The following is a 14,652-nucleotide window of genomic DNA, read 5'->3' as shown; positions in this document are numbered from 1 at the left end:
AACTGAAAAAATTTTCACCAAAAAGAAAAAAAAAGATTAGATTAAACTTAAAATCAAGCGCGATTGCAGGAAGTCCTAGGCACAGACGGCATATTTATATGTTTCTTGCAACCTGCATTTGGGTTCGAAGTAGCACGGTTCAAGAAAATTAAAAATGATCCATAGATAAATAAAATCAATTAAGTAAAAATATTTAAAATAAGAAGTAAAAAAATAATATTAACTACAACGAATTTTGGACGTTAACAAAAAATTAGAAAACTATTGTAAAATTCGAAGTAATAGTGTAGATGTATTGAATTATTAATTTTAATTTTTAAATTTTAAAATTTAAAATTAAATAATTAATTAATAATCTAAATTTTAATTTTTAATTTAATTTCCTTTTTAAATCTTTTTTTTTTTACATTATTTATAATTATCATAGTTTTTCTATACTTTCTCAAATTGAAATAGATAAAAAAACGGTTGTAATTTAATTTTTTAGCATATCTAAACTCTAAGGCCATGAGAGGTCAAGAACTTTCGGGATGACCCTGGCAACTCTTAATTTAGGTGACGTGTCAGAAACCCATTGGTTGTTGTGCGTGTAAATGAGTCTGTATATTTGGCGCGCACCATCAAAATATGGACTTGGCCGTTCCTTACTGGACAGAACACTCTAGCAAGTAGCAACAGCAATTACATTTCTAAGTTCTAATTTTCATTATATATAGAATCCCTGTTGCCTCTATTTTCATTCCAAATTCGATCACAATGATGTCAAAGACCAAAGCAATGGCGTTTCTACTTCTCTTTGCTTTACGTAAGCTAGAATTACATTGTTATAAATCAATGTATCTGAATTTTGAAGTAACTGAGTATTTATTTTGCTATCGTTTTTGTTGCAGAATTTATGATAGGAATGGTTGTGGCAGCGGATGAATCAGCTAATAACCTTGGCACAGTGATTGGTATTGATCTTGGAACAACGTACTCGTGTGTTGGTGTTTATAAGAAGGATCACGTTGAGATCATCGCCAACGACCAAGGCAACAGGATCACTCCTTCATGGGTCGCGTTCACCGATTCCGAGCGTCTCATCGGAGAAGCGGCCAAGAATCAAGCTCCTCTTAACCCTAAACGCACTATCTTCGATGTCAAGCGCCTCATTGGGAGGAAGTATGTCAAATTCAATTTTTCTAATTATTTTTTTCTTTTCGAAGTAGTTACTAAGTCCTTATATATGTGTTGTATCTTATGCTTAATTTGGTAGCTGATTTTATCTAGAAAGATCTAATAGTTTGATGAATTTGGTTTTAACGTGAAAAGGTTTGATGACCCTGAGGTTCAGAGAGACGTAAAGTACTTACCTTATAAGATTGTGAACAAGGATGGAAAGCCTTATATTCAGGTCCAAGTCAAAGGTGAAGACAAGGTGTTTAGCCCCGAAGAGATAAGCGCCATGGTATTAACTAAGATGAAGGAAACCGCTGAATCTTTCTTGGGGAAGAAGATAAAATCCGCTGTCATCACTGTTCCAGGTACTAGTTGCTCAATTACTATTACTTTACTATTTCCTAATGATTTTGATTAGAATGTGGCTGTGGCAATGGGAGTAGGATCTAATAATTAACTTTGTTGATTAACGTAACTCAGCATATTTTAATGATGCGCAAAGACAAGCCACCAAGGATGCTGGCACCATTGCGGGTCTTAACGTGGCGAGGATAATCAATGAACCAACAGCGGCTGCTATAGCATATGGTTTGGACAAGAAAGGAGGAGAGAAGAACATTCTTGTCTATGATCTTGGTGGTGGTACTTTTGATGTTAGCATCTTGACCATTGATAATGGTGTGTTTGAGGTTTTGGCTACAAGTGGAGATACACATTTAGGAGGAGAGGATTTCGACCACCGCCTCATGGATTATTTCATCAAATTGATAAAGAAGAAGTACAACAAAGACATCAGCAATGATAACAGGGCAATTGGGAAGCTCAGAAGGGAGTGTGAGAGAGCCAAGCGAGCTTTGAGTAGCCAGCACCAAGTCCGGGTTGAGATCGAGTCTCTTTTCGATGGCAACGACTTCTCTGAGCCATTGACAAGGGCCAGGTTCGAGGAACTCAACATGGACTTGTTCAAGAAGACAATGGGGCCTGTCAAGAGAGCTATTGAAGATGCAGGGCTCAAGAAAACAGATATTGATGACATTGTGTTGGTTGGAGGTAGCACTAGGATTCCCAAAGTTCAACAGCTATTAATGGATTTCTTTGAGGGCAAGGAACTCAATAAAGGTATCAATCCTGACGAGGCTGTTGCTTATGGTGCTGCAATCCAAGGTGGGATTCTTAGTGGTGAAGGCGGCGAAGAAACCAAAGACCTTCTCCTTCTTGATGTTGCTCCTTTAAGTTTGGGATTAGAGACAGTTGGTGGTGTCATGACAAAAATAATACCAAGGAACACCGTTATTCCAACTAAGAAGTCTCAGATTTTCACTACTTACCAAGATCAACAAACCACTGTGTCCATCAAGGTAAACACATACATTACATTAACAAATCATATTCTTATAATGTTGTATATTTTGATGTCGTATATAATAGCTAGTGCCCATGATTTTTTCAGGTTTATGAAGGTGAAAGAGCCCTAACAAAGGATTGTCGCGAACTTGGGAAGTTTGATCTCAGTGGCATTCCACCTGCCCCAAGGTATATAACAATAGAGACCATTGTGTTTTTTAACATTATACTATAGATTATGGTAGAATAAAATTTACATTATTTTCATTCACTGTTATTGGGTTGCAGGGGTGTGCCACAAATTGAGGTTACTTTTGAGGTTGACGCCAATGGAATCCTCCATGTGAAAGCAGAGGACAAAGCAGGGAAGAAATCGGAATCGATCACCATCACCAATGACAAAGGACGTTTAAGCCAAGAAGAGATTGAAAGGATGGTTAAGGAGGCTGAAGAACTGGCTGAAGAGGCAATATGAGGAGCACCATCAATGATAAAGACAAGCTCTCTGATAAGATTGATTCGGATGATAAGGAGAAGATAGAGGGCACATTGAAGGATGTTCTTGAATGGTTGGATGATAACCAAAACGCAGAAAAACAAGACTTTGAAGAGAAACTGAAGGAGGTTGAGGCAGTGTGTAATCCTGTTATCAAGGAGGTGTATGAGAAGAGTGGTGGTAGTAGCTCCTCTGGCTTCGATGATGAAGAATCAACTGATGAACTATAGAGACTAACAGCTAAACAGCCACGTTATTTTTTGTTGTCATTAATTCTTTGTTTACTTAGTTACTATAGAATATATCATAATGTAATTGCGGGACATCCTCTTTTTATTTTGTTTACTTTCTCACTGCTGCTCCTTTTTTTTAAGTTTTTCTTGCATGAAATTTCAGTAGGGGTGAGCACGGGTAGCAGGTATCGAATTACCCGTCCAAATTTGAATCGAACTAATTAAATTGGTTTTAAAATTAACGGCTAATTAGTGATTAATTCGAATATCCATTTTAGGGAGTGCAGAACTTGAATTGACTCACGAATTCGATCATATATTAATTAAATAAAAAAATAAAAAATATATATGATTTTTCAGTGGACAATAATTATTCATTATTAATATGTTTAAATTTTAATGAGTTTAGTTTTTAATGTATTTGGTATTTAATATGTTTGGATTATTTTTATTGATGTTACATGTTTATTGTATTTGTTGAATTTTTAAGATAAAAAATTAATTTTTTTTTATAAATTTCAAAATCATCAGTTTGGTTTGATTAGAGTATATGTAAAAAAAAATATAAATTTAAACTAAATTAAACCAATTACATTTTGATTGATTTAATTTTAATTTTATTATAAATTCGAACCAAATGGACCGTCCTCACTCCTAAATTTCAGTTTCTTCGAGTATGTTTTTTTGGTCCCTTCAATCATTGAGTTTAACTGTTGGGTGATTCGATGAACCTCTTTAAACATACAATTAAATTTATGTGATAGATTAAATATATGGGATATTAACTTTAAGCCTCTAAACATTAACATTACTGTGTATATTAAGTGTCTCCAACCCGAAACAATCTAAGAATGTTGTGTTGGTGAGTTGGTGTATCTTCGGTGTCCTACTTGATAAAAAAAAAACATTTTTTTAATATGTATAAATCTATTAAAGTATCATTTATTTAATCTTTATTTAGTTTGGTCATATGTCTGTATATAATTGTATTTTTATAAAAATATGTGAATGAATCCTCTCAATTATTAAAAAAAATTGAGAAATTTTTTTTTTTGGTTTTCTACGGTATCTCTCAAGTCAAGGATTAATCCGCTGCGGTACTGAGCTCCATTTAAGGGTTTGTCGCTGGCCAATGGGTTGCTGCATGTACAAGGCGGGATTCGAACCCCCGACACTTGTTTAAGCGGACTAGTGAGCTAACCACTAGACCAACCCAACTTGGTTAAATTGAGAAGATTTATTCTCAAAAAACATACACTACAATTATCAAACCTTACCCTTGATATTATGTTGGGCCCATCGGGCCTTGGGCTTTAGTATCGTTTTAGTTAAGTAATTCAGTTTGGTTTTTGGTCCGAAAAGGATAGCTGTTAATAATTTTCGTACCCCTATCCCTGATGGAAAATAAAAAAAAAAATCGCACCAGCAAGGGTTTAGACCGGGTTTAACGAAGCGAAAAAGTGGGTTTGTTAGTCTTTCCAGTGAAGACTGAAGAATCGTGAAGCTTGGCGTTGATTTTTACCATGAGCTACCTTCTGGTATTGATCCCTGTACATTTTTTCTTTTTGTGATTTTCAATTGTGAAAAAAAGTTTATCAAATTCGCCTTGTCTGTGTCATTTGGAATGGAATTGTTTTTCAGAAAAGGCTTCGTTACTTCAACGGTAGCTCTGTTTTTCGTACTTTGGCGGTTGCAGCTGCAGGTTCAGCTCTCCTTTGCTCCAATGGCGACACTGATTTCCGTGAGCACTAAACCCTCTTTTTATTCGGAATGCATCGAGAAAATAGTGTAAAATCTTAGTGTTCTTTATAAATTTGACGAATATTTCAATTGTTTTTTTTCTATTGTTGTTTTCTTTAGAATGTCAATTAATCAAATAAAATATCAAACGTTGATGCTGTTAAGACAAATTCTAATGCAGGAGCATCTGTCAAAGCACGGATCCCTGTGCCATTACAAGATCCGTTGCCCTTTCCTCAACATTTGGATTTTTCGGGCGTATATGGTGGGCAATTATGTTTTCATTTTGCTATAAAAATGTGTATGTAGAGATGTTTATACAAGTGTGATTATATTTAGAGCTGAAAATCTTGTAGGAACACTTCCACTCTATTCTTATAGGGATATAGGCAGTCAAACTCCATCATCTGACACAACTAAGGATGCTTCTGCGGCTGCTCATCATGGTGGCTCAAACCCTTGTAATTGTTTTGAAAGAAATACTATTGCTGATGCAGCGGCTAAAGTTGGGCCTGCTGTTGTTAATATTGCTGTTACACACGGTATCCACTTTGGAATACTTTTTAGCCTTTAGCATTTGAGTTTTGTTGATGTGGGTTTGAGCTTAATTTGAGTATGTTATACATCAAATGTAGATTATCTTGGGGTTACTGCTGCAAAGAGTATAGGCTCTGGAACAATCATCGACAAGGATGGTACAATATTGACATGTGCTCATGTTGTGGTTTATTTTCAAGGGACCTCGAGTTTATCAAAGGGGAAGGTTTGTGTATATGCTAGGGCTGTAGGGCATACCCTTCAAACATAATTTATTTGCTGGGTGACACTATGACCCTTGAGTAATTGAGTTGCTCATTTAGTTGTAGACTTGTAGACTTTATTCTTTTAGCTTGCTTGGCCTAATCATCGGTTCTCAATATTCTTAACTTTCACGTAATGTATAGTAACTTTGTTTGCGAATCATTTCAGGGCTCTTCAATAGTGTATCTATTCATGTTACAACATTCATGTTATTCTTGATGTTATTGTTGTTTTATGTTCTTCTTGGTTTTAGCCCCTTCTAGACATCATATTAAATTGAAACATTGTAGCTGATCTTGAAATATCAACTACTACAGATAGAAGTTACTTTGCAAGATGGAAGATCATTCGAGGGTAAAGTGATAAATGCTGACCTGCATTCAGATATTGCCATTGTGAAGATCAATTCCGAAACCCCACTTCCTGAAGTAAAACTTGGTTCTTCAAGCAAGCTTCGTCCTGGGGATTGGGTAATATCTCTGGGCTGTCCACTTGCCCTTCAGAATACTGTCACTGCTGGTATTGTAAGGTGTGAAGAAAGGGTCTAGGCAATAACTGATGTATCATCTAATATACATTTGTTTAAGTCTTTTCCATTCATGTAATGATCTTGGAAGCCAATATTTTATAATGAAGCGTATATTTTTTGGGGGAAGCAAAGGAGCTTGTGGTTTTTTTCGTATTAATATAAGTCATTTTTTAATGATCTTTTGTGCAGTTGTGTTGATCGTAAAAGTAGTGATTTGGGCTTTACTGGTGTGAATAGAGAGTATTTACAAACAGATTGTGCAACTAATGTGGTATGTCTTCCTCTCTCTGTTCTCCCATGCATCCAACTTTGGTTGCATCTGCTGGTGCATGGTTGACTGTTCGGTTAGCTTGTATGTTTACATCTTCTTCTATGAGACAGGGAAATTCTGGAGGCCCACTTGTCAACATTGATGGAGAACTTGTTGGTGTGAACCATATGAAAATGTTTGCCGCTGATGGGTTGAGTTTTTCTGTACCAATCGACTCAGTGTCCAAGATTATAGAGCAGTTCAAGAAAAGAGGGTATTTACTTGTTTTGTCCACACTTTTCACATATCCATTGAAAAGCATGATGTTCATATTTCTTATAAATGTAAAATGTTGCTAACTTACCATTAGTGATATATGTTACTGAGAAATGATGCCCTATACTTTTTGAGAAGAAAATTCAAGTTTATGCAAATTCTTACAATTTTCTCTTTTTTAAAGTATTATACAAATATTGCATGAGCAATGATTGATTTAAATGTTTTCATGTAAGTTTCATGCTTAGTTGACATTGTTCAATGTTGTTCAGGAGAGTAATACGGCCTTGGCTTGGGCTTAAGATGCTAGATTTGAATGATACCCTTATTGCGGAGCTTAAATTGAGAAGCGCTACATTCCCTGATGTCGATAAGGGAATTCTTGTACCAATGGTATGCCCCTTGTTGATTATTGCTATCATTTGTGCTAAAGTACAACTCTACTTATGCTAGCTGGTCCAAGCCTGGAGAAAAGTGGAGGTTGTGTTAGGCTCTTCGATAGTCAAATTTTAATGACATTTGTACGAGTGCACACACTAATTTGAGGCTATCAGCAAAATTCTCTTGAAAATAATTTCTGTAAATATTCAAAGTATAGATTTGTTGAATGTAAACATGCAATGTCTATGGCTGTTTCTGGCAACCAAGATGCAAGTGTTAGAAAAACTATGGTTAATTTTCAAGCCCTATTTCAGGGAACTATTTAAACAATAACTATGATAGCTAATGCTGTTATGCTTGTAATTTGTCTTAATGGAGAAATAAAAGGATTTTTACATATTTTGGGTTAATTATTCTCTACATGGTGGTTGTTATTTTCCTGGGATAATATGAATTTCGTTCACTAACAGAGAAGTTGAATGTATGAGTAGGTGACTCCTGGGTCTCCTGGTCAACGTGCTGGATTCCGTCCTGGTGATGTTGTGATTGAATTTGATGGGAAGCCCGTCCAAAGTATGAAGGAGGTATTAACATGTTTCATATAAGTTGAGATACGATGACTATGTTAGTGAAACATATGCATGAGATAAAAACTGATCGCTTGGTAATTACTTATTTATAATAATATGTTGGTATTGTGAATTGTGATGGTGATACTCTATCAAATAATGGCAGGTAATAGAAGTAATGGAGGACAGAGTTGGGGTGCCCATGAAGGTGGTGGTTAAGAGAGAAGGCAACAAATTGGTGAAGCTCACTGTAATTCCTGAGGAATCTAATCCCAATATCTGAAAACTGGAGAAGCCAATGACTCGGGAATAGTGATAGTGTATTCGACCATATGATTTCCGTTTACGTTACCCTCCTTTTACTATCATTCTTTATAGTAAAATTCACGACCTTACTTAAAATGTACAAAAATTAAATTAAATTATGAATCGAACTACCAAAATATTACATATTATTCGTTCTAATGTTATTTAGAGTTTTAAACCATTAGAAAAAAAATCTGGATTTTTTGAACCCAACTAGTATGCTATTGTTTATATTTTGAGTTTCTATAAAATATATGAAATTGGCATTTTAAATATTTGAAATACTTTTAACAATGGTCTTTTTTTGGGGGTGGGGGTTGGTTTGTTTTTTCAAGGCTTTAATACTGTAAAATTATTTAAGATTTCAAGTCCTAGGAAATATATAAATTTGGAGTTTTAAAACACTAAAGAAATGGCTTGCTTTGGTAGAAATTCCAAACCTTTACAACTATAAAATTACTTAGGGCCTCAAATTCTAAAAAATTAAAAGTATATTTTTTATTTCTAAATGTTTCTGAAAAATTTTAAAAATATTTTTAACGTTTAATTTGTTTTAATATTGTATCTAACATTTCAAATATGTTTTAATTGTATTTTCTGTTAATAGTGATGTGGCAGTTGAATGTTGACGTGTCACAGACACATGGCAACCATTGACTAGACGCATCAGCATAAAATTACTATATTATATGTTATTTCACTTAGGAGTATAATTAAAATTTATTGAAATATTAGGAGTTAAAATAAAATTAAATATTAAAAATAATTAACTAATTTAATATCATACCCTCGTGTCTTTGTAACTTTCAAATTAGTTTTTATATAATAATCTCTATATTTATTTTAAAAAAGTTATTTGTTTATTTTATATTAACATATTTAAAATTTATATTATTATATTAATAATAACTTACGTAGTTATATTTTGGTAATTACATTATGTACTTTAGATATTCTTTTCTTATAAAAATACTTATTTTTCTTCTAAATTTATGTTGTTGAAAGAAAAAATTTTATAAAAATATCTTATATCTTGTATTCTATAAAGGTATTGTGTCTTTCAAATAATTAATAATTTATCATTTATTTGTAAATTTTTAAATTTTTTTGAATTAAAAGAATTAATTTTAATTAATATGTGATCATTTTTAACTAAACACGCTATAACTTATTGGTATTTTATAATTTTATAATTTTATAATGTATTATTGATATTGTTATATTTCTTTTATGCAATATTAAAAATGAAATTGTGAAAAAAAAGTTATAATTATATATATATTGATAAATATTTTAAAAAATAAACTCTAATAACTATATGTTAATTATTTGTATGGAATGAAAAAAATTATCTAAAATTTGGGCCCTTCATATTAAAATTTCTGGATCCGTGCCTAATGGTTATACTTATAGTCAGTCATATTTATAATGAGATAAGGTCTAAAATGACCTTGTTCTTAACATATTTTAGTTTGATCCCTAACTTTAAAATAAACAAATAAATCACTCAAATTATAAAATGTGAATCTCTACTAGTCTTTTTTGTCAACTGAAGTCTAAAGTATGCTGATGTAAATTGTAAACGGTCAACTACCACTTTTATGGACTGTTAAAACGAAAATAATATCATATAATATAAAAATATTAATTAAAATATAAAAATATAACATTATAACACTAATTTCACTTTTAAATCCATGATTTTTTTATTTAAATAAAATAAAATATATCAATATATTACTTCTCCTAAATTAATTTTTAAAATGTGAATCCCTATTCCTAATAATATATAAATTGTTTTAAGATGGTGTGTTTTAAATTATATGTTAATCGTTACATTCTAAGACGATTTATGCTTTGAAATGCTCTAAAAAAATATACATAAATTGTCCTGAAATAGTGAGCCTTCAAAATCAACGTAAATCGTTCTAAGATATGATGATTTACATATTTTACACCTAAAATACATTAAGGTAAGATAATTTATGTGCAAAATCTAACCTTCACTAGCCTAGAGAGATTTATGTGCAACTTCCAAATACACAATGAGATGTGACAATTTACGTTGATAACAATAATACATTTTTAATAATTCAACAACTATTTTCTTCCATCGTTATAATAAATTGAGTTAGAATTGAAAAATAAACATGCAACATTAAAAAAATATATAGTTTTATTTAAATGAGAATTTAATAACTCATAACATATATTTTTAATAACCAATAAATGAAGGCATTTTCTTAAAAGAATTGCATTGTAAATATATTAATTAAAATTTGACTAATAAATTATAAAAGATAAAAGATATATAAAAATAATTACAAAAAATGAAACAAAAAATATTACCTTAAAAATAATAATCTATCAATATATAGCAACAGAAATTACTATAAAATAATTTAAGAAATAACTGCAAAGAAGAAAAAAAATATTCTTTTCAACAAAGTATAATAAGGTTAAATATTTTAGAAAAATAACATTAGATGAATACTTTCAAAATGTATGAATTTATTTTTTTACATATCTCATCATTATTGTTATTATTTCTATTATTATTATTATTATCACAAAAAATATTAATTTACAAATATAAAAAATGAAAGAAATCATAACACAAATTTAAAAATCACCGATCACTAATCTATTTAAGTAAGAGCAATAATGGTTCAAGAAATACCGTTTACTTTTTTAAATATATTTTCTTTTAAAGTGCACACAATTTTTATTAATACTGTTATTAGTAGCTTTATAAAAAATATAGTCACAAGGAATTAAATTTTTTTGGGACAAAAATTAAAATTTTATTAATATTTATTTTTAAAATTATTTTCATTTAATTTTTTAAATTTTAAATCTAATCTCATTTTCTCTTTTCCAACAAGATACTCAGTCCTGCACATTTTACACCAAAAACACTATAAGACATAACTCAATTTTACATATTTTACACCAAAAACAATATAAAAATTTAATTTAATCTTAATCTTTATCTCTCAATCTCTTTTTTAAATGCAACCTTAGTGACAACAGATTTAAGTAATTTATACAAGGTCCCAACTGTCCCATGTTAACGGCGTACACAAAAGTAAGGTAAATTATTATTTTTAATCATGAAAAATTTAGTGCGAAAAATTCTAACAATGAAAAATATAAAATATATATCCATCAAAGATTGGAATAATTAGACAAAACTAACCCAATCTTTTGATAATTATGATGTTAATGGAAGAGTTCAAGTCCAATTGTTGAACATATCAATCAACTGAATTATTGACATGAAACGACAACTTATATTTGTCTGAAAAACGTACCAGTCAATGCTCGACACAATTATTTTATTTTATTTTATTTTATTTTTCTAAATGACAGCCACTCCTATCTCAACAAGATTTAAGAGTAATGCAACTAAAACACATGCTGCTCTCGCTGTTACTTATCCAAAGTGAGAGATTTTTTATAGTCATATTCAACAAAGGGGATTAAAAATTTTCTTTAGGATCAACTAGAGAAGAAAATGACAGAGAATAATGAAACCAAAAACATGAAGAGAAAGAGGTCCATTTCCAACAGAGTTCAAGCAAGAAAATACTCTAAACATGAAATGAAATAAAACATGGGACAATCTGATTGAAAAACTCTCAAAGTCCAATAGAGTTCAAATCAACCCAAAAAGACCTATGAACAAGAAGAAGGCTACTAATCCTCCTCGAGATTGATCGAGTCCTTGAACTTCCCATACAAAATCTTCTTCAGTTCAGCCATCTGAGCAACCACAGATTGTTTCTCCTCGTCAAGCTTTGTCAGTTTCTGGCTTGTCACCTCTTTCATGTTTTCTATCCTATTCTCGACTTCATCCTTTGGCACATGTGCAAAGACCTCACCTATTTGAAACCGAACCACATCTTCTTCTGTGAGAATCAACTCATTGCTCGCATCTTCCAAATTATCATTTGTTTCCTGTAGAAGAAATCATCCCGTTGCATTTGTATCACAACATCAAAAACATGCCAACCAGGGGATTGCCTTTGCAAGAAGGTTGTATGGCTACAAAATTCAAACTAGGACAGGACTTGCAGAACAGAGGAGTTTATAAATTCCATATCTGATATAAACAGTGTCACAACCAGTCGTCCACATACTTAATTTTAGAGGATATATAATGTAATAAGATTGAATATATTTTTCCTCTCTACCATTTCATATAATCTAATCGATTACTTAGGACTCTGTTGCTCTCAGTTTTGCATATTGGACAAACCGGCATGTTAGCCAATTGTTAATGAGTTTCAGGGGTAGGCAAAATGTTAAACCATTTCTCTTTTTTCTCTTTATTCAATTAGGCGCCTAGTTCTCCATAAAACTCATCACTAATGTATTCTCTGCAAGAGTGTACATTATCCAGGGATAGTATTGAATGTCGATATTGATACTGATCAATCCAGCTAGGTTTCGTATCTACTACGTCACTCATAACATTCTTGCCAAATGAAAATCAACACACTCGCAAGTAAACTGCATTTTGCCCATAATTACACTCCACCAGTACCCTTAGATGTTCCATTTTGGTAGAGTAAAAAAACTATTCTGGCCGAGGAAATATTAGGTTGCCTACATACTGGTTCTTACTTTGGGTGGATTGATCAAGTGGAAGAATCTTTTAGGAATACAGTTATTAGTCATTCAGGGACCATTTTTGTGAGCAAATTAATCAATCTTTAAAGATCAAAATTATGGTTTATTCTGCAAAGTCCTAGCTCCTAACTTATTATAGTGATGATTAAGGAATAAACTAAAACCCGGCCCTGTTACTAAACAAGTAAATCAATGCATATCCTATGATTTCTTTTGTTCTTTCAATCCATTTCTACCATCAAGTTATAAACTATAAGGATGCATTTGAGTGCTTATTCTACTCATATACTAATAACTAAACTCAAAACGGAGCTAAATAAACAAAAAGAAAAAAGAAAAATGAAAAGAAACAAAAAATATGGTTACCTTGGCGATTTTGATCTCATCCTCGAGCTCATGAAAGCGATTGTTCAATCTTCCGAACTTATTGATGTTCTGCTGGTCCTCCCACGTCACTTCCGTGTCGGATCCTCCTTCCTTCAATGACGAAAAATGGAATATCATAAATTAGGAGGGAAAATAATAGAAAGAAGATTGCGATTCCAAGGAACATTGATTCGAAGCTAGGGATTTTTTATTACCTGCTGCATGCTAATGACTCAATTTAGGGTTTCCTGATTCCGATCACAGTATGAGTTTCAGTACCACTGGGAGCTACTGTTGACAACTCTCGTTAACTAAATTGGAGTGAAGATATATTAAACACAAAAATGAGATACTTTTTTTTAGTTAATTAAATGTTTATAACAGTAATAAACAAAAGATTAATCGAGTATATTAGTATGTAATCGTTCATTTTTGCTTGCTTTTGTTTAAAATCTCCAGAAACTAAAAAGTAAAATCAATAAAAGATCAAAAAAAGAAAAACACAATATTGAAGAAGTTCATTTGATAAAAAGTTATATGTTATACTTCATATCCAAACTGGGGTGGGCATGCTTTAGATTTTTAAAAATCCAAACTACATCCACTTTAAAACTAGTATTTTGGTTCATGAAACCAAACTGGAACCGGATTAAAAAAGGAAATCGGTTCTAAATCGGTTTGGAAAAATAAAAACCAGTTTTAAACCGGTTTTAATATTCAAATCCGTTTTTATATTCAAACCGGTTTTAAATCTGGTTTTTTTTTGGAAATCCAGTTTCAAAACGAAATTTTTTAACCTCAAAAAACCAGATTTTTTAACCAAAAATCCAGTTTTAAAACTAGTTTTTAGAAATCCAATTTTCAAACCATATTTTTTTTAAAAGTAAAATTAATACTAAAGTTTTTTTAAACTGTATAGGTTCATTACAACTAGGATTTGGTTCTTTATCATAGTTATCCGAACCGAACCGGTAATTGATCCGGTCATACGACTGGATTACTGGGTCACTAGTTCAACCGATGGGTTGCTAATTCATCCGGTTGACCCGGTCATAATAAAATAAAAATATAAAATTATAAAAATAAAATTAAATCAAAAGTTAAAACTTAAAAGGTATGTCTTCATAAATATATTAATAACAATCAAATATCAATTCTTAGACATAACAAATTATGCCAAAAAAATAATAACTAGTCAATAGTGCAAAATACTTCTTCAATTTAAAAGAACAAGAAAAACAAAAATAACACAATTAGTAAATCAAATTCAAGAGGTGATCTGAAAGTCGGCATCTATATCTTCATAAAACAAATTTGAAGCTTGACCAACATTTCCTTCATTTTGATTTGCATCTATATCTACATTTGTGTATCTTTCACAAATCAATACCAAAAATAATTCATAATAATACAAACAGAAAGTATAGGACAACAGTTTAACTGAACAATTGCAGAGAGCATGAACCTCATTTTCAACAACAAATTCAACTATAATAATTTTTAGCAACAAATGATTTATCTCAAGAGATGATTTACAGATTTACAACAAAAAATTTAGAAAAGTAATA

General features: G+C 31.5%; 3 protein-coding genes across 4 annotated transcripts in view; 2 read left to right on the top strand and 1 right to left on the bottom strand.

The window, feature by feature from the left end:
• Positions 1-757: 757 nt before the first annotated feature.
• LOC107492135 (luminal-binding protein 5) lies at positions 758-3,334 on the top strand. Its single transcript, XM_016113118.3, is given in 7 exon segments — positions 758-805; positions 891-1,161; positions 1,312-1,523; positions 1,639-2,516; positions 2,609-2,691; positions 2,791-2,966; positions 2,969-3,334. Coding segments are annotated over 7 exon segments (1,926 nt in total). The 5' UTR covers positions 758-759; the 3' UTR covers positions 3,229-3,334.
• Positions 3,335-4,637: 1,303 nt separating this feature from the next.
• On the top strand, positions 4,638-8,247 carry LOC107492133 (putative protease Do-like 14). Its single transcript, XM_016113114.3, has 11 exons — positions 4,638-4,769; positions 4,873-4,972; positions 5,153-5,236; positions 5,328-5,513; positions 5,607-5,734; positions 6,090-6,301; positions 6,491-6,572; positions 6,683-6,825; positions 7,100-7,220; positions 7,700-7,792; positions 7,944-8,247. The coding sequence occupies exons 1-11, from the start codon at positions 4,755-4,757 to the stop codon at positions 8,058-8,060; spliced, it is 1,281 nt and encodes a 426-aa protein (XP_015968600.1). The 5' UTR covers positions 4,638-4,754; the 3' UTR covers positions 8,061-8,247.
• Positions 8,248-11,628: 3,381 nt separating this feature from the next.
• LOC107492134 (probable prefoldin subunit 4) overlaps positions 11,629-14,652 on the bottom strand; it is a 3,763-nt gene continuing 739 nt past the window's right edge. The window contains exons 2-4 of one of the 2 annotated variants that reach the window (XM_016113115.3): positions 13,300-13,395; positions 13,085-13,195; positions 11,629-12,043 (exon numbers count right to left, since the gene is read on the bottom strand). In XM_016113115.3, the coding sequence (XP_015968601.1) occupies positions 11,783-12,043; positions 13,085-13,195; positions 13,300-13,308 (381 nt within the window). In that variant the 5' untranslated portion in view covers positions 13,309-13,395 and the 3' untranslated portion in view covers positions 11,629-11,782. The remainder of the gene's footprint in view (positions 12,044-13,084; positions 13,196-13,299; positions 13,396-14,652) is intronic. The other variant, XM_016113117.3, reaches the window with a different exon arrangement.

This window comes from Arachis duranensis, chromosome 6 (assembly GCF_000817695.3).
Source record: "Arachis duranensis cultivar V14167 chromosome 6, aradu.V14167.gnm2.J7QH, whole genome shotgun sequence".
NCBI lineage: Eukaryota > Viridiplantae > Streptophyta > Magnoliopsida > Fabales > Fabaceae > Arachis > Arachis duranensis.
The sequence above is the reverse complement of the archived record's forward strand: the minus strand, read 5'-3'. Positions and strand labels throughout refer to the sequence as shown.